General features: G+C 38.3%; 1 protein-coding gene across 4 annotated transcripts; it reads left to right on the top strand.

Annotated features, from left to right (window-relative positions):
* Positions 1 to 1,047: 1,047 nt before the first annotated feature.
* On the top strand, positions 1,048 to 19,861 carry LOC146467381 (threonine aspartase 1-like). Of its 4 annotated transcripts, XR_014867746.1 has the most exons (15): positions 1,048 to 1,167; positions 3,717 to 3,784; positions 4,323 to 4,391; positions 4,786 to 4,906; positions 5,856 to 5,940; positions 6,286 to 6,365; positions 7,501 to 7,610; positions 8,656 to 8,769; positions 10,334 to 10,409; positions 11,689 to 11,752; positions 12,461 to 12,507; positions 12,653 to 12,704; positions 18,250 to 18,330; positions 18,961 to 19,043; positions 19,435 to 19,491. XR_014867746.1 is itself a non-coding variant. In XM_085125969.1 (14 exons), the coding sequence occupies exons 1-14, from the start codon at positions 1,092 to 1,094 to the stop codon at positions 19,513 to 19,515; spliced, it is 1,155 nt and encodes a 384-aa protein (XP_084982095.1). In that variant the 5' UTR covers positions 1,048 to 1,091; the 3' UTR covers positions 19,516 to 19,861. The 4 variants fall into 4 exon arrangements, 3 of the variants coding, with proteins under 3 accessions (XP_084982095.1, XP_084982097.1, XP_084982096.1); XM_085125969.1 differs by lacking the exon at positions 12,653 to 12,704 and having other exon boundaries at positions 19,435 to 19,861; XM_085125971.1 differs by lacking the exon at positions 18,961 to 19,043 and having other exon boundaries at positions 19,435 to 19,861.
* The last annotated feature ends 622 nt before the right edge of the window (positions 19,862 to 20,483 follow it).

Raw genomic sequence — 20,483 nt, 5'->3', positions numbered from 1 at the left:
GAATATCTGTACTAGAGACCTGACTGTCAAATGATGATTGTTGGAGATTAAATTGTCGATGACAGTTATCACAGGCAGTGACTAACAAAATAAAGGTGTGAAGCTTGTAACAATTTATCATAATATCTTAAGTTTCAAATAAAGTAAAAAAAAACAAACCTCATAAAGCAGTTGATTGTTTACTTTAAGGCAGTCACTAGCCTCCCTGGCAGTCGTTTTCAGTAGGGGAGTCCTTTTACCCTTGCCACCTAAGCTAGGCAACGACGTTCCCACTAGTATTCCTATGGGAGATGCAGCAAAAGTTTGATATTTCAACCTTTTGTTGTTAATACCGGAGTGGAAAGGCAGCGATATCAGACAATGTTGGTTTTTTGCCTCTTGCAAAGCATTACGTGCAAGCTCATGCAAATACCATTTTGCAGAAGCTGAGAGTCTGGTATTTCAGTGCAGCCATCGTGGCCACCATTTTGGTTATGACAACACAAGCCCCAGTAGTGCCATTAACGGTAAAATCTTTTCAAACTAAGCTTAATGCAACTCGCCGAAAACCTGATAGTTGATGACAGAGTTGCATTACCCCCTCTTCTCCTTGAAATCTACAATTTTTAAATCGCCATATCAGTTTAAAACGTCAAGGGACTGCATTAACTTAAACTAATTAAACTTAAATTAAATACTCCTCTGTGAGACATCAATTTCAGTGTCTTGGGCCGATGCTTCCTGATGCTTCTGCTTGCTGAAAGAAACGAAAATATTGGAACTTATCTTTTTTTAAACCATGAATCAGCTGATGAATGCAAAAAAAAAAAAAAAAAAAACTTATCTTGCCAGCACTCCAGTGGTCTTTTGATCTTTGCCTATTTCTTCCTCAAACACGTTTCACAGAAACGTTTCTTTTCCCCTCGGCTCACAAAACCTAATCTTTAATTCACCGTCGATCACCGTCAAAACAGTTATGAGCCCGCGATAACTTCCGCGGTTAGTTTGAACAGGGTACCTTCGTCATGTAACACAACAAAAACAAGATGGCTTCCAAAACACCGACTTGCAATCTTTACATTTACCTTTACTTTTAGCCTTTTGACTTAAAAATGCAGCTTTCTGATGAAAAAGAAGACGTTCTAGACATTTCTTGTTCGGGTGTAGGATTTGTTGCGGTCCATGTTGGTAAAGTATTCAAAATTGGCAGTGAAATCATTAGCTTTTTAAGCTAACAAATGTGTTTATATATCTTGTAGGTTTACGACATAATCTTATATCCATTTGTTTACCAATTTTCTTAGTGTTTATATTATATTTTGTGCAGCCATAAAAACCGATCTCTTTGTTTCAGCAGACAATCCCTGCGTTTGCACATTAGTATTAGTACGTAGGTAGTATTTCTTTAGGATGATCCAGATCAGGATCAATGATCCAAGATCACTCGGATCATGGTACATCAAAGGAACCGAGGAATCCTTGGCCAGAGTGGATTTGATGCGCCATAATCCGAGTGATGTTGGATCATTGATCCTGATCTGGATCATCCCAACGGAATGCACCCATAGAAATATTTGTCCTTTGACAGTGGACCAACCTTTTTTTGTTTCTTTTTTCTTTTTTATTGCTAGCCCCCGTGCAAATATTTCTGGGTTAAAATGACAGGAATCTGGCCTGGCAAAATGTGAGAATTAGATTTGTTGGCAACATTGCTGAAAAGAAATCCATTAGGTTTCTAAAGTTTGATTGTCCCTTATTGAACAAAAGATTGTACAAAACGCTTCATCTTTGCAAGAGGGGTTGGGGATGAGGGCACACATACATCTAGCGGAATTTTGTTACAGTTACAACTAAGCATTTATGCCATTATATAGATTTCTCATCCCAGTTGCTAACCATGTAACAAGGAAAGATTCAAATGTGTGGTTCCAGAAAATATCCATCCCCCCACCACGGAGGGAATTGGAAATTCCAGAGGGGTGGGGGGGTCAATGGCTCAGGAAATTCCAGAGGGGAGGAGGGGTGAATGGTTGGATAAGCTTCCAGAGGGTCAACTTCACGTTCATGTCAGACATAGTTGTTCAAAATAGTAACTTACCAACTTAGCCAACTCGTACATGTTTCTTGAAGACGTTACTTTGTTTAACTGTTTTAAAGAAACCCTTGTTACATTAAAAACACGTTTCACAGTTCTCCGAAAAGCCTTTCTAAGCAAAGTAGTCCAAGTGAGACAAGAAATCCATGTCTGCGTTGCGTGACTCAGTCATTATAAAACTGTTGTTTGTGAAACTTTCTTGCGTAGACAAATATTGTTCACTGGCAACAATTGAAATATCTGTATCAATGTTTAAAAGGGAAACTTTTGTATGGCTATAAAGTGAAAGCCCCAATTTTACATAAAGCATTGAAATATTTGTTGTTATTTTTGTATGTTGTGTAAAGTTACGGGCAAAGGTCAATTCCCGCAGTCAATTATAACTGGTTTGTCAAAACTGACCCGTGTTAAATTTTATTTTGTCCAAAGTATTCCAACTCAAAGTCCAAAACTACTAACTTAATTTCTATGCCAAAATTCAACAAAATAGAGCCAATTCGACATTATTTTGATGCGTTATTGATCTCATACAAAATTTGCATGAGAACGTGAACATGCTAATTTCGTTTTGCGGCTCCATTTCGTCTGCGGTTTCAAGTTACGATCTGAAAGATCTATTTGTCTCCCTGCCCTGCTAATGCTTATTTTGTCCAATACTAAAATAACTAGACTGAATGATTACCATGAGAAATATCGATTGACTAGAACTAAAGCGATAATCAAATACTTTTGATCTCCTACAAATTTGCATAGGAATGTAAACATGACATATGCAAATTAAATGAAAATACATTTTTGCATTGCCGGACTTATTTTAACAATTTAGATTTAAAATCTTCAGCGAAGCTAAACAGTAAAGTTTGATGTCAATGACCACAGGTAAATATAAAACACAACAATTATTTCAGTATCAAGAGCTTTTTGGCAAACTCTACCAGTGAAATTGAACAGCGCGCGCGCTCTTCAATAACGCATATTTTTTCCTCGTGTAGGCAGTTCTTGATATTTCTGAAATGTTCACATCAAACTGATTGTTGAGGCGTTCTTTTGAAATAAAACTTTTCCAGAGGGGGGTGGGGGTGTATTCTGTATTTGAGGAATTTCCGAAGGGGTGGGGGGGTCAAAAAAATACCTCGAAAATGGAAAATCCTGGGGGGTGGGGGGGTCCTATGTGAAATTCCTTCCGTGGTGGGGGTATGGATATTTTCTGGAACTACACAATAAAAATGATTGAATATCCCTACACTAATTCTACTAATGCACCCTATGTTCTCGTTACAGAGAAGTTAAATAGTTTCTATTGCATGGATTTTTTTTTTTCGGCAAAACTTATTAAGTAACGCCACTGAAGTTTAATCTGCTACCAATATATGACAACACCTGTAGACCCTCTGAAATGTGGATTGGTCAGGCCAGACCCACTGATAATGAATTAACCCATTCCGTAAGGTCAAAAAATGTAACAGGATCAGATCTACTTGTCAGAAAGAACCATCACCATATTAACCAAACAAGATTCTGGTTCCTTTTCAGATATTGTAAAGAATAACTCACTCAATTATATTTATGTGGCTAGCTTTTCTTGCCCCTTACTTTAGATGTTAATATGGAGACATTAAAGGCAGTATTTTTCCTTTTTTAGGAGCTGGGTTTCATTCTGTCTCAAATGAAACCGAATATAAAGAAGCCTGCAGAGCTGCCTGTATAGAGGTAATACGAAGGCAAAAGTTAGAAAACTAGCAATCTTTTAGATGTAAACAGTTCTTCAGTCAGACAGCTTTAATCCTACATTGTAGGTTGCTTTCCATTGATAGTTTTTCAGAACTGGCCAGCCAGACTAGTAATAATAAAATAATAAACCTGGATTGCCTTAATATAAATGTTAATCTTAGTCCTTTATGTTCCATTACGATGGTGCATACCATCTGCAGAATGTTTTGATGAATTTGTAAATCCAGCCCTTAAAATGGTGCATTCAATTTACAAATCAAACTGACTGATCATGGTCTTCCTTTTCATTTCTGGCAAATGTTAAAGGCACTGGTACATTTCATGTACCATTCAGTTTAATTTTTCTGTAATTTTCCAAGGTTATAATGAAATTATTCATAAAGATTCCCTTCCAAAAATAAATTCCTACTTTTAGATCTATTGGTAAAAGGTAAAAGTTTTAATGTGCCTATAATTGCAGAAATGCAGAAAGTCAATTTTGATTTATACAGTACCAACATTTTAATTTAATTTCCAGGCAATGAATGCTGTAAAAAGAGGCTTGTCAGCAAAAGAGGTTGTTACCATTGCAATATCAGTTTTAGAGGTATTGAATACCCTTTGGTATGATTGGATTGATAGTCAACAAAATGTTTATACAAGAATTAATTTGTGTCTTAGTTTTTATTCACGACAACTTTATTTACGGTTGGTTTTAAGCCACGCTAGAGTCTTTTAGCCTTGTTTATCCTTCCCCAGACAATCTTGACACTGGTCAAATATAAACAGTGTAATCTGTCAATTATTCTAGAAATAGTTTTATAATGTAATCAAAATATTAATTTTTTTATGATAGCTTGTTTCTACATTTTCAAATGCTGCTAATTCTGATAAGAAATGAGTGTGCTATCACTCATTCATGTACTGTTTCTAAGTGATCAAAATAATCTTTACACTATCAAGTGCAAGAGTCAAGGTTATGATTTATTTGCTGTTGGTAGGACTTCCCTTGTACCAATGCAGGTTTAGGTTCTAATCTGACGAGATCTGGTACAGTGGAGTGTGATGCAAGTATCATAGATGGACAGTCTTTAGGATTTGGAGCTGTTGGGGCCTTAAAGGGTCAGTTTACTTTAAGTTAGTACATGTATGTACATGAAGCATCATTTAAGATTGAATATTGGGTTACAGCTTGAATTTTTTTTTTTTTTTCGAAAAACATCTTGGCAAGGCTCCATGATTTTCAGTATTCATCAACACTTTTTAGGGGGTATGTGCAATGTACGTCATGCAGTTTTAGACAATTTCATCGCGAACAAACTGGACATAAATGGAACAATCCCTCATGATAACTGCTGAAAACTGTGGACAAAAAAGTCACTTGTAAAGGAGCACCATTGGACAAAAGAGGACAAATTGAAATGGATATGCATTTTGGTAATCTTGAAAAAAGTAATCCCAAAATGTTTCAATTCAATATGATTCACATGAAATGGTGATTGTAATGCTCAGAATCAACCATATTTTTTTTATGGCCAGGATTTCACCAAAAAAGTATTTTCAAGGTTAGAGCTCATAATTAATTTAACTTGCACATCAAATAGCATGACATACAGTAGCCTTTTAAAATTTGCCTTTCTGGAACACCTGAAAGTCACTAGACACAGTCTCAGCTCACCAGTCACATTGCTGTTTGGGGTGTTGCTGATCACCTGTCATTTAACATTCAAGAATTAATGGGAGACATTTTTTTTACAAGACCACCACCCATCTCAAATTCTAATTTAGCATCATATAGTTACATTTCTTTGAATTTTTTGGCCATTGAGACCCTCTTCCCCCACCCCCCACCCCCCCGGAATTTACAATCCCATTTGTCTATGGGGAGGGGGTATTAATTTGATCGTTTGGAAAGCTAGAAGATACCTTTAAATAAGAGGGGAAAATGGTTAGTAGCTGTAGCTGTCATCAACAACTGGCATGTTACATGTAATTATAACTACCTACAGCCGGTGAGATGAAAGGTTTCCCTTAATTGCATTGCCATAGTTTGTATTACATTATTTTGTAGGCATGAGAAACCCAATTCAAGTAGCTTGTAAGCTGTTGGATGAAGGACTTAAAGGACCGTCAGCCTCAGGTCTTATTCCACCAATGTATGTAGCTATTTCTTGGGTAACATTGACTGTCTCATTAAAAAATAAGTTCAAAATGTTGACTTTGGCTTAAAATGGCCTAACAAGTACTAAAATTTCAGAATATTATTTAGTGCTGACATTAAGGACAGTGTAATTTTTTCAAATTTTGTACCACTCGCATACAAGTCTGGCAATTATTTATGTATCTGCATGTAATCAAACATATATCAAACTTATATCAGTTTTGCACAGTCAGCACTTTTGGCCAAGATTGCAATTTACACTCCATTTTCATGAAATCTAAATATATTTTGGAAATTTAATGTAAATTTTTAATTAATTATAATCATTTTAATATTTCAGCTTTCTCGCTGGTGAGGGTGCATTTCATTGGGCCATGGAACATGGTTTCAGTGGTTGTCATGATAGAGACTTAATCACAGGTGTGCTATGTATAAGGTTTTGCATGCAGAAGGCATAGTGGAATTCTACCTTACAGCTACCCATGCCAGTTAAGGACAGTGCCTCCTAATACATCAGTATTTTCACACTGTTTGTGACTGTGCAGGAAAAGCAGTTCTTAGTAAGGGCTATTGTAATCCAAAAAGGTAATTAGGGGTAACAATTTATTTTTCAGAGGTAATTAATCAACATTAATTCTAACAGCAAATTGAAGTGTAATTTATATCTCTGAGAAAATGAGTGGTAGCCCCAATTTTCATATTGGAATCTGCTTAAATCTTGAGAATGCTGTATTATTCAGTAATGACACGGGCAAAAACGGAAAAACAAATGCCGAGTGCTCCTATCAGGAGTTTAACCTAAAACCTTGAAACTAAGCTAGTTCGGATGCTCTACCACTGAGCTACAGGAGACTCGTGGGAGCTAATGCCATTAAACTACGTTCATTGGACAAACATCCTGCATACTGCTAGGATTGGAATATCAATGAGTGGCATATGTGCAATGAAAGGAAACGTGATGGAATATTTTTTTGCTAAAATCTTCTTTTCCCACATGGTCATAAACCACACAAGAATACCTTTGAATTAGTGCGCGCAGTATCCTTAAAATCAGAGTTTCTCGGGCCATGATCCCGAGATACACAGACAGTATGTGCGGTAGCAAAAGGAGGCAGCGCAAGTGAAGAAGCTAGTTAAGTCAGAAACTACATGTAAGGCTCTCTAGTTTGAGGCCTTACTCTCAATGACTGCACCTGTAGTCTATACACAGTAACGGTTGAAAATCTCTAACTTGGCTGACATGTAGAGTGGTTTTCAATTGAGTGTCGAAAGTAATTTCGTTTTTGCTTTGGTTTTGCATTACTATGCTCTGTGATTGGTGGGTAAAACTAGCGCCACTTTCTCAGCCAATAAGATGTAAAACCAAATCCAATCGTGCTTTGCTCTGGTTCATTGCGCTGTTTGCACCTGTTGTGATTGGCCAGAGTAATTACTTTGGTTTTGGTTATACGACACTCTATTGAAAACCGCTCTAAGCACAAGGTAATTGCTTAGTAGATGTCTTCTTATGCATGTACAATTCAGTTAGATCATTGCATTGTTTCTTCTATGCAAGACAGGAGTTTCAAAACATGGCAGAAATGCAGAGCAAGACTTCAAGCATCCCAGAGGACCATGGATTCGCAAAACCACCTTCAGCTAGAAAATCTTTGTAATTTCTCAAATGTAAGTTAACCAAATTAAAGAACCAGCTTGGTGAATGGTGTTTGCATTAGCCTACAACTGAACGTCATTGTTCAATGAAATGAACTGGACATTTGTAAGGCCATCTTGGGCAGATTACAAGATAACCCTTTGGCAGATTCCACGAGCAAAAAGAGACCTAGGGAGGCGTAAAGGCCAGTTAGAACGGTTTCAGCATTTGCTTCAACATGTGTTCAACACTTTGTTGAACTGAATGTTGGGGGCGTTTGTACAGGTCGTTCAACATTCTTGAAAGTGTAAAAAATGTTGAAAGCGGTTTGAATCAAATTTGAATTGGTTAAACTTTCATGCAACATCGATTCAACTTTTCCTTTGCTCTCGAAATGTTAAATGGCGTCAAAGCCTTTTAAACGCTCCGTTTAACATTTGCCTAACATCCGTTCAACTTTTGTTGCACGAATGTTGGTCAAATGTTGAAACCGGTTAAACGGGCGTTAATAGTTGATATTTGACATTTTTTTTATATACTCTCCACTCTTACTTTTACAAATAAAGTGCAAAATACAAAAATTGGAGATATTAAAAACAAAGCCTAACATACAGCTCAAAAATACAATTAAAATCAGGGGAGACGAGAGTAGAGGGGCACCTCTAGTGAAACTAATACTGTGCCCCCTTAAAGGAAGTAGACAGAAAAAAGATATAGCAGAAGGAAAACAAAAAACAAAGAGAAACGAAAATAACTCATTTATTGGAGTAAAGTATCATTAATAACGAGCAAGGAATGTATCATCAATATTGAGCAAGACAATATTTAATATTTGCGTCCATTAGTGCTTCTTGACATGGAAACAGCTGTACAACAGGCTACTGACTTACATCAGTGGTTTGCTTTATTAGCGTGGTAATGGTCAAGGTTTGCCCTTTGACATGCAGTGTATTTTAACTTTATTAGTATTTAAATTACTTGAAAGACTTAGTATAAATGAATACACCGAACAATAAACACCTGATAAAATAGTTGGCTAAATACACATCCTAAGATATGTGATTTCCCTTACTCAAGGAAAGTGAAGACATGGACACCGTTGGTGCAGTGTGTATGGACACAAGAGGCAATCTTTGTGCTGGTGTGTCAAGTGGTGGGGTGCTGTACAAGGCACCAGGTCGCATTGGACAGGTTAGTTTGATACACTACTGGTCGTATATTCAAGGAAAGTCATTCTATAACGTCTGATGGCCCGTCTCATGCTTATGCTTTTGGACCTGGTTGTTCGAAAGCTGGTTAAAGCTATTCCACGATCGAAGGTTAATCAAGGTTTTCATCTCGCTCGTTAAAAATGGTTTTGAAAGATAATTTAAGCTAATGTTACAGAAAATCAAAACGGAGAGGCAAAAGTCTTTTGGAACAATCATTAATGATTTGTCATTAAACTGGAATCAACGTTCACGTTAATCCAGGATTAACTTAATCGGGCTTTGAACAACTAAGGTCTGATTCTGGTTTTTAATCAGTGGATAAATAATATTAGCTATTATTATTTTCTTTATTCAGTGGAAAATATATGTGGCCTTAACATTTAATTGGAGTAAGACCATCAAAGTTCAGATTTGACGCTTCTAAAAAGTAACATTTGTGAACACCGTCAATAATTGCAACCAAGGAGCCGTAGAAGTCTGTGGCAATAGTATAGTACTCCTTCAAAGGACTCTTGTTGATGACATTGACTAAACAACAGTCCTTTTCGGGAATAATATCTTTGGAATTATCGTGCTACATTAACTATTTCCGTACAAACTTTGTAAGACGTTTGTCTGCTGTATGGCGGATTTTTGATTTACAGTTGACTGATTCATTTAGTTGTAATTCCAAGTTTTAATGCTGTGAAGCTGAAACTAAACGTGAAAGAACATTTAAAAGGGCAACCAGATTTAGTTTAAAGGAGTCATGGAGACTGCACAGTCAAGCTGTGAGAGACACACATTAGTCATTTTAAACAGATAAGAATTCTGGTTCTGGTAATGTGGGATTCATAACGATAATACTTTCCAGTTTGAATCTCACGATTTCTTATGATGACAGGGAGGAAATAGCAGATGTTCACCATAAAGTGACTTGGTTATTTCTACAATATCTATTGACTTAACGTTTTGATTCCAAAAAAAGATTCTCCCTAACCCTCTTGAAATCGTGAATGCCAGAAGTATTCCTCCCACATTACTTTGCCTTTAGGTTAGGTTAGGTTAGTCCTGAGAGTACCAATTGGCACACAATGCCATAATTTTGGTAAAATTTGTATGAATTTTTGCCATTAAAATTGTCTTGTTACGATTGGCCCCTAATTGAAGTCACAAAACTGTGGCCCCCTCCTATCTATGGAATGGTTGACTACCCCTACAATTTTTCATTTTCTTTTTCCGAATACAAACGGAATGTAAGACATGCATGTGTCACATTAATCTGTGTCCTAACAGCTGCAAAATGAGGTATAGTTAACGGGTATACCAAATACATTTGAAGATTTAAACGGTTTTCAAGTTTTTCATTCTTTCGTTTTAAACCAATTTCTCTCAAAAACAAAACTTCCTTCATAAATGCTGATATAATTTTTAAAACAGGCTGATAAGTAGCTTTCAAATGGTATATAACGCAAAGGTCTGGAGTGTGTATTTACTGATTTGGAGAAAAAGTCAATACAAACATTACAGTAGAGCATTCATGCCGCACTTTTAATCTCACTCAGGCGGCTGTGTATGGGAGCGGTTGCTGGGCAACAAATCGCGATGTCAATCAAGTAGGAGTGGCCTGCTGTACAACAGGTTTGCGTGATACGATTCAATTCAATTAAAGTACTGTGTCTCAGGCCCAGGGAGGGTACTCCGGATTTCAAGTTACGGGAGGATCGAAGGATTTTCCATTCCTGGATTTTTTTTGGGTAGGAAAATTTGGCAAGTATTCAGTGTTTTGGGTGGCTTGATTTAAGTAGGGATTTTTGGGGGTATTCAAAACAATCTGAAGATTCGCGGTAGTGCCCGCGTATCCAGGCCGTGTAGTTCTGCGAATAAAGTACAACCAAACTTGTTTTTGCGGCTGTTTGTTTGGTCCAGGGATTGTTGGAAGCGCTAGGAAGTTTTTGGGGTTTTGAATTTTGCCTCCATTTGATCATCCCCGTCACTTGAAATCCGAAGTACCCCCCCACCCTTGGGGTCTCAGGCAACCTACTTGGGCGCTTTTCTATTAAGGGGTTTGCTGATACGTATTTATACATTTGGCCAGAGGACACATCGTGGAGAAACTTCCATGTCTAAGGAAACAACATCTCGGCAGATGCCAGTCGCGAACAATCAAATTTTTATATCAAAGACGCTGGTTTGATGGAAATGACGAAAACAGAGCGGACGTCTTTGCCATAAACCCTCGCACTGTCTTGTCACCCTTTTCTCCTAACTAAAAATCAAGACTTACTACACGGGTCAGGTGTCTCTTCCTCATATAAACGAAATGTGGTTCTAAATCACGCTTGTATAGATCAATATTGTTCTCTGTAGATGTTCAGGGCGGTGCATGCTACTACAAAGTAGTTTGCGCGGTTTGCGGCTATGCGAAAAAAACACACATCTTAGTGAGGACTAATGGCTTCCAAATAGAAAATTGAGGATACATACGCATTTGTCAGTCATCATTATTAAAATAAACAAAAAATTCTAAAGAGTTTTATCCTTGAAAATGCGTTGTTACCCCCAGTTTTCTCTTTGGACTCTGCTAGCCTCCTCTAAGGTCTGCTTTTCCCGCATACTCATAGAACGTGCAAAAATACCTTCGTTTTAGTACCGTAGGCACCGTCCTTAAGAAACCTGAGTTTCTCGGGCCATCTGGAGATGCGCAGAACGTATGCGCACTAACAAAAAGAGGCAAAATCCTCAAGATTGTCGGAAAAGTATGGTAATGGGGCACATCGGGTACCTATGGCATACTGTTAGCTGTATGGAAAGACCATACACGGCGTTGCGTTTGGTGGTGGTTTTAAAATGGCCAAAGTAGGTGGATTAATACTTGTATTTACAACACTAATCAGGCATTCACTCTCCATATGTTCAGGTTGTGGAGAGCATTTGATGAAAACTTTGCTGGCGAGAGAGTGTGCCGATTTGGCCTTAACTAGGTGAGCGAAGACTCGATTGTCTTATTTCCTGTAGTGCACTGTATAATTGTGCGGCCATACGAAGTTGTCACAAACTTTGAGTTCTTGAATGAAATCCTTAAGTGTGGTCATCCAAATGACTTAAGCTATTTAGCAATAACTACTTTACTGTGGTGCACGTTATAAACCTGTACAAATTGATTGACTGTTTAGCTGAAATCTTAGCTGAGCTACTGAGCAGCGCTTTCCTGCTGTGTTGTTTATTATTTTGTGCAAGGTGGTTCCAAGTTTAGACTCCGTAAATCGTAGTTTGTATATCAGCAAGTCGAGATTCAAATGTTCTGTGACAAAACATGAAATGTTTGTTATCAAGTAAGGTCATTTTTTCATCACCGGTCAACACTTTTACACCTGGTTTTCACTAGGACATAAGCATAACCACAATGGCCCTTTAAGCAAGTGAGAACACCTGCGACATCAGCATAAGCACAAGAAGAGCGATAATGAGATTGAGGAGCGACACTTGCTTAACATCGAAGGGAGCCGGTATCGAGAATTCCAACAAGAAAATAGTTTTCTGCGCGTGCGTCTGTTCTTATGTTTATGTAGCTAGTGTTCTCACTTGCTTATCTTTAGCTTATGCTTATGTCCTAGTGAGAACCAGGCTTCACAGATGCAGCCAACAGTAATAAGTGAAATTAAAAGAACTGGAGTTTTCTTTTTATTTAGAGATGCAGTTGGAGCGGTTCAAGAGGGGCTTGGTGACAAGTTTTTAGGTAAGAAATGGACGATTTTTTTTAATACCGAAGTGGAGGTGGATAGTAGTGGATTGCGGCGAGGTAAATATCTACCACTATACACCGACACTGAGGTGAATAATTGTTTCAATAGATACCAAACCAGTCTGTCTTTTCCCGTCAGACCCTATGCAGGGCAGAGTAAAAGGGAGATCTGAGAGAGGGCTGTTGGTTTGGTACGTACTAATAGGGCATTTTTGCAGTTGTCCAGTTAATGCTTATCGGTCAAGATAACGAAAAGCTTAGCTGTTTCTTTTAACGTGATGTGAGAGAAAGGCTTTTGAGAAACACGATCGTCAGTTCTTATTTTGTAGCATCTTTAGACACTTATTTTGATGATATTTCTTGATCTCGAATTTATGTTTGAAAACGACTTGCAAAAGACATTCACGGAGACTAGATGAGCACGTAGCAGGCTACAGGTGTCAGTAGTGTTGTGAGAAGCTATTAAGGATCCGTAATCCGACCCAAAAAAAGAAAAATAAGTACATTTGCTGCGGTTACAACGGGCCGTTTTACGGCTGCAAAAGCGCTTTTACCGTGGTAAAAATGAAATTGTGTATCTGTCCGTTCTTTACGCTCCAAATGTCCTTGGATACGTCAAAAGGATCGAAACAAGCCTCACGTGGTTTTGAGTTTTCATAGTTAATTAGCAAATCAGGGGGCTGTGTTAATTAACGACAACATGCTGTATGTGCTGAAGAAAAGCCGGAATCGTGTCACTTGCAGGAGCCAAAATCTTTTCTATCCTGATACATCAGGAATCAAAGGCTCCTAAGAGCTAACTCATTCATCCATATAACCAAAATTGTGGTGAAAATGTGATCAGTTGTTGGAGATGTTGAAGCTACACTCCTTATCCCATGCAACCAAAATCGAGATTAACATTAAGGTCTCTAGCTGTAATTACAAAAAAGTTTGTTGTTGGGTTGATTAATTGATATTGGGGTTTTACGAGATAGAAAATATTTTGCTATTTTTGTCCCATGAATGGGAGTTTGAGGAAGGAGACACAAAACAGAGTATTCACTGCAAAACCTGTTCAAGCAAGTAGAATGCTATATCCTAACACAACATCTAACTTTATTTTCCTCAAATTGAACAATACTTAATGTTAACAAGCTTAATCTACAAAATGTTTGAAAGTTGCTCTTTAACTTTATTTATTAACATAGTTAACACTCAGATGCAGTGATTAAATAGGAAAATATGCAATTATACATACTTTCAGATGTACCTGATCAAATCTTACATAGAACTGAAACTAAATGCTAGCAGTAATTTGCAACAGATAGTGGAAATCGACAAAAGGAAATGCAACTTCTATACAGTTCCTACAACTACAAGATTGAGGTTGTTATTTAATTGTAAGTAACAAGAACACAGCATTTCTTAACAACAATCAAGGAAGTGTTAATTTTTCTGTGGCAAATTTTATCTTCTTTATGGGTAGAAGTGTTGCACATATCTTGCTTGTATTTAGTTTTGTGACATGTGCTTTGATAGGGAAACTTTGCAAGTATAGTAACATTCTAAGGGCCTCTTGATATTAGCTCGGTAACCGGGACGAATTCTGGGGTGTGTTCATATGGGAATTTTCAGTCCGGTTTACCGGGATGAATTCATGAAAGACAATCAAAATTGTGGAACATAAATTTGTATTGTTTGCAACTTTCAAAGCTTTCTCTACCCTTGTAACTTTACTAATAAAGCTAATTCACATACTTGTAAAGTGGAAATACTTCCAAGATCAAAACTATGCCACTTTGTTGGCCGCTATGTTTTGAGAGCGAAGCTATTTTGTTTAAAAACTTTCATCATTGTCACTGGGCTGGAGTGTTCATATGGGAAAATTTTCATCCTGGTTACCGTGATGTGGGCTGCAAAAACTGAGATCTCGCTTACTGGGCCAGCTCAGCCTCTGATATGAACACATCGATATTTTTACAAAGAAAAGAGCGGCGAGGCGAGATCTCGGAAACCAAGCCAGCCTGGTTTACCGGGCTCATATGAAGAGGCCGTAAGTATATCTCACCTAATCTTATATAGAACTGAAACTAAATGCTCTAGGCAATAATCTTCAACGCATAGTGAAATGTACAAAAGTTAATGCCATCTCTGTGTAGTTTTTATGACCTCAAGATTGAGGTGGTTGTGATTCAAGTCTAAGTAACAACAACAGAACATTTTTCTACTACTGGTATATCTCATCTACCAGGGGTAATCTTATATAAAACTGAAACTAAATTTTAGGTGAAAAAAGAATATGCAATGTTTTTGCAGTTGCCAACTACCTCAACATTGAGGCAGTTGTGATTTACAATGCAAGTCTAAGTAACAACAATACATTTTTTAACAAAAGTCTTGGTACTTCTAATCATTGTCCTGCACAATTTGCATAGACAAAATTATTTTATCAGCATTTGAAAATTACGGGGCTGGCTTGAATTGATAAATAGGTGAAAGCGAGATCTTCTAGTCATTTGTTTATTTACATGTACCTGCATTGTTTCCTTGATTTGTTTGTCAGCGTGTTCGTCACTGCATATACATCCTAGTGGAAGAGTTTTCGGTCCACTATCATTAAGTTGACTTTGTGAATCATCGTTTTGGTACCAACAAAGGCAAAGAAACGAACGTACATTACAAGCGATGGAGTTAAACTTCTCCTGTATGTAGCTGATAAAGCTTTGCATTACACCATAAATCTGCATCTTAACAGTTTTTAAGGTAAGTTTGTTTGCCAGTTTGATAGCTGGGCCTTGTACGGCAATTGTATCGCAGGGCCTTGTACGGCAATCTGTATAACACATGTACGCGCGACCGTGGAACCTCATCGAAATTTGCGCTGTAAAAACAGATTTAGCCAGATTGTAGGTCGCTTCACTTTTTATGTATGTGTTGTAAGTTTTAAAGCAAATGAAATAATCGTCAACAGAGAGAATTTACTTACCGAAATGACGTGTGAAAGAGAGTCAAATATTCCTACCAAAAATGGCTTCCTTCTCTGGCACGGAACACGAGGCGATGAGACCCAATGGACAAAAACAGCCCCTGGAGGGGACGGTACGTACGCGGGCTCATTTTCGGAGTAAAAAGAATGTCTTGGACTAATTTTATTTACTGAATACCCACCTTAAAAATATAAAAACCCTCACGGTGTTTTGCAATCATTTAATCACGGTGTTTTGCAATCTTTAATTAGGCTTGTTTTGTTTGCTATTCGTGGCAAGTTGACTTATTGGTCAGCGGTTGCTCAAATCCAACCAAGTTTTACGTCACTTCCGCTATTTTCGCTAACGACGTCACATCCGTCTACGCAGATTTTGCTAACGCCGTTTTGCCCATCTCTGCAAAAACTCATCCATTGCTTCGCAAGCTCCGCAATGAATGAGTTAAAAATGGATCCTTTTTTAAAAACGCTTGTAGATGCAAACAAAAGAGCTGACCACTTGTTGGTTAAGCTGTTCATCCGGTTTCGCGCTCGTCCGTTCACTCGGTTTTTCGTTCGTTCATTTTCGCTGGAGAGTGCTCGGTGGACCACTCGGTCATTCGGTTGTCCGATTGCGCAACTGGTTGTTTGTTCGCTCGTTCCTCCGTTTGGCCGTTCGTTTGCGTTTCTGGTTTGTTCAGTTGCTCCTCTGTTTGCCCTTTTCTCCTAACTTGTTCATGGACATGAACACGTTATACACCGTTAAGTTATTTATTAAAAGCTGTATCAAAACATAACGAAGAAATTTCTTCATGTTTTAATACCTATGGATGCAATGCTGCAGAGGAAGACTTCTTCTTTCTCATTTTATCGGCTGAGCCACAAAAAGATTACAGAATAGTTCGCAACTAGCTTTACGTCAACTGTACGGATATATTTTCATATCAAACTTTGTGTTTAGTTTTTGGTGGACAATGGCACTGGATTAACTTCCTTTTATGGGCATTTTTATTGTTTGCAGCTTTGAGGTTCTTTTGTTTCTAGAACAAAAGCTTGAAAGAACCGACGCTTAGCAAATTTGCGACCGCGAGATTCAAAATCTGAGAAGCGAGCAGTTTCCCGAGAGTTTAGCTCGATGCCAACTGTGAGCTTCGATGAAAATATCAAGGACAAATTTTCTTGCATAAATATGCCACAGCCAAAAGAAAGCTTATTGTGTTTAAATGATATCACAACAAACACGTTTGTAGTCTTCTTGAAATATTTCCTTGACCATGCCCCATTCTAGTGTTATTAATTGTTATTGGCCTACCGGTCAGATGGCGCAGCTCGGTTAACTTTTAATCCTGGATTAGCGTTAATCGCTTCGAACAACCGGGCCCAGAGGTATTCTTCGGTTTAGCCCAAAATCAACATTGATGCAAACTCTTTCCGTTTTTGTTAACCCTAAATTGGTTTTTAACCTTAGCCTGAATCACTAATTTCTTCGCAGTTTAAAGACCACCCACACTGCCTACAACAGCGCCTTTCACCTTACGCAAATTCTACAAAACTAAAATGATTGATTGACGATAATATAAACGCCCTTTCAGTGATATTAAACATCAGCGTAAGCGTACCTCGTGTCATCTCAGGCTGTTTCTTTCTGAACATCCCTCAGCGTACGTAGCCCCACGTAGTAACTGTAGGGAAATGATAGCAAGAGAGGGAAGTAACCTTCAGTTCCTTCTGGAGGGCATTCACGCCTTTTTCCTCCCTCCTCTAGGACGATTTTAAAAGGCAATTTAAGCAAGGACGACAGCGACAGTATCAAACACGTCAAATGAAAATATAAAATCTGCAATTATTACAACTCATTCACCTTGTACAAAGAGGGCGAGCTACCTTGGGAAAAAAATTTGTAGGAGCGGCGTTGAAGTTAAGAGAGAAATGACAAATTCGCCGTCGTGTTCCCGCGTTCTCCGCAAAACTTAGAATTTGGTCTTCTCACGTTGTTGTTTTGAAACGCACGTGACGGCACGTGCAGAGCGATTGTTTTTGCTCATTAGACCTGTTGTTTTGGGGCGTTGTCGTTGCCGTCACTGTGCAACGTTGCTTATGAAAGTTCTCAAGAATGTTGGTTTAAAAATGTCAAACAACCGACGGTCTAAAAATTAATCTGAATTTATTTGTAGCGTCTTTCTGGATGGGAAGAGCTGTATAAAAAGATGTATGTCTAACTTGTGTGAAAATTAATTTTTTTGCCCGCTTTTTCAGTTTAAGCCGTTTAACAAAACATTCTAACAGTTTCAGTTTGAAAGTAAATAAGACACGGAGTTCTGGTCAATTCCACTCTAGAATTAACTTACTTAACTTTTATTTAGTCAATTTGTAAACACCAAATTTATTTGTATTTAGTTTAGTATAGACATACCTACCCGCCTCGACTAGCTTCAGCTATTTGCGTGTAGGTATATAACCAGCTTGTAACTGTCTGTTTTAATTAAGTGTGTTGTTGTTTGTTGTTTAACTTCCAACATTGTTCTTTTTAGTCGTGTTTAGACGTCTTCAATGGAAATTTGGGTCCCAGTTTTGTTTTCAGTCTTCAATTTCACACAAGCTCCAGACCTTTACGCCCATCCTGTCACCACTACCAAAATATCGCGTTCTTCAATTAGAGCGCCTCTTACCAAATGAAAACTTAGAATGTTTGGCAAATGATAAAGAGCCTCCGTGGCGGCGGGGTCAGAGAGATGAGCATGGTTTTCAGTGACAAATAGTATTGAAACCTCTTTCTTTTTTTTTCTCAGGTGCAAGTGCCCTTTCGTCTGTGAAACAAAAGTTAGGAGGGGTGCTTCTGCTTCTTGTGGAGGGAGGAGAGGGAGCTGATGGTATGGCAAAAATGTGTTATTATTCAAAGGAGTTTGAACTATCATTTTAAGTCGGTATGAGAATAGTTATTTCGAGACTTTAGCCTGATGGCATTGTTAGTCTGAAGTGGTAATGCTGGAATCATGATCTTCATTTTTCAGAAGCCATTTCGTTTTTTTAACTGCACCCTTTAGATGTGACGGCGTGGCTGTGTTACAGGCTTTTAAGTTCACTCGTGTGCCAGCGAGTAGAAATAAGCAATTTTTTCATTGTCATTTGGTTATTATCAGAAAGTGGAAAACATTTTCTGTTTTCCCACAGATCGAAGAAACATGAGTAGACTTTCAACAAGTGAACCTTCCCTAATATAGTCGAGTTAATACGATTGATGAATTTAGTCGCAAGCTACATGTTATGCAGCAGGAATTTCAAATGTGTTTCCAGCTTTTCTATGACTTCTACAAACCGTTTACTAGTGTTTCTACTGTTTCCACAGAAACAGGGGTAAAATACATCTATTTCCTTTAAAATAACTTGAAAATGTACTACCCTTGAGGTTGCGCGTTCACGAGACTGTATTACAACGTAAGAAGTTCTGCGTAGCGTTTGGTGACTTCCCTTCTAACATTGCCCCTGTTGTATTATTGCAGACTGCACTGTTGATCTGGTTTGGGGTCACACTACAGATAGCATGTGTATGGGCTTTATGGCAGAGAAAGACAAAAAGCCAAAGGTAAAATATTTTTACTTGTTGTTGTCGTTTGTTTGTTTTTGTTTTTTACCGCTTACTATAATGCTGTTGTTTGTTATGCTTTACAAGGTGGTTCTAAGTTTTGAGTCTCTGGATGAAATCCTAAATGACGGCTGAATAGTACTTTATTGGTGTCAGGTGCTGTCCATTAGGCTGAACATGGTCGTTCTAACGTTTTAGTCTGTGAACAGAATTTGAGAAATCTTGACATTAAACTGTTTTAAGTAGAGTCATATTGAGGGTAATAATGGAAGTTATCACGCAATTGTTTTCCTAGAGGAAGTTCCCTTTCTTTTCACAGTTTTTACAAAGTTTAGAAATGTTGTCATTCAACTTTTAACTTAGAGTAATATTTGTTTACTTTGCACTTAAGGTACGGCTGTCCCGCTTGCAGTCAGGACAACAGCTTCCTCTGTTAGTGGAAGGAACGGTCTACAGATTACCACATCGATAGCACTGGACGCGTGAAAATAGCAATCGCTAAGAATGAAGAGGAGGCATCTTCCGACCTATGCCAAGCCCGCTGTCCGAGGACGCATGGGACGGGAACTTGTGTCAGGTCTGCCGGCAGCTCTGTACAAGGAACAGAGCCTTTCACACATAGTAGGTCCCAGGACTTGCGCGATTGAGGCGGGCAAATTATCGTCCGCCAAGAGAACTGAATCGTCATTGTCTCAGTTTTTTTACTTGTACCCCGTTGAATTTCGTTTTGAAAGACAGTAAATTTTTCGCTTAAGGATTCCTTTCTGTACTTTATAATGTCTGATGACCAGAGCACAGTAAAGGATGTTATTGTTGTCGCTGTCTTGTTTGTTATTGTTGTTGTTGTTTATCCCAGCGGGAAGTGGCGTCATGTAATCCATCTCTTGGTTGAATTGAGTAGCCTAGCTCTTTCGCGTAGGTTTCTTCGGCTATAACAAGGAGAGTAAGGACGAGGCAGTGGTGAGAGCACTCGCCTCTCACCAATAATGTGGCCCAGATTCGATTCCCAAACTCGGCGTCGTATGTGGGTTGAGTTTGTTGAGGGTTCTTAGCCCTTACTACTTCGGACAGGTTTTTCTCCGGCTACCTCGGTTTTCCCCTCTCCTTAAAAACCATCACTCCTAAATTCCAGTTCGATCTGGAATCTGAGGGCCACAGGTATGTCTATCGCAACAGATTGTTAAGTGTCACCCTTATTAATCAAAGTTGCACCATAACGCAATGTAACATGGACTTTGCTTTTTGATGTTTTTACCATCTGAAGTGCTGAATAAAATACGAACAGTCTCTGCTTCCGCTCAGCCGGGTACAATTGGGCAAGATGAACACCTCCGATTAGGGTTTACAGGGTGAGGGGGGGGGGGGGGGGGGAGCTGGAAGGCAATGAGTTTTTCGCAAAATGAAGTGAGCTAGAAACTTTATTTACGAGTCAAATACATT

The sequence above is a fragment of the Pavona decussata genome, unplaced genomic scaffold (genome assembly GCF_977016875.1).
Source record: "Pavona decussata unplaced genomic scaffold, jaPavDecu1.1 SCAFFOLD_137, whole genome shotgun sequence".
NCBI classification, from domain to species: domain Eukaryota; kingdom Metazoa; phylum Cnidaria; class Anthozoa; order Scleractinia; family Agariciidae; genus Pavona; species Pavona decussata.
Note: the sequence above shows the minus strand (reverse complement) of the source record. Positions and strands in the feature narration are given on the sequence as shown.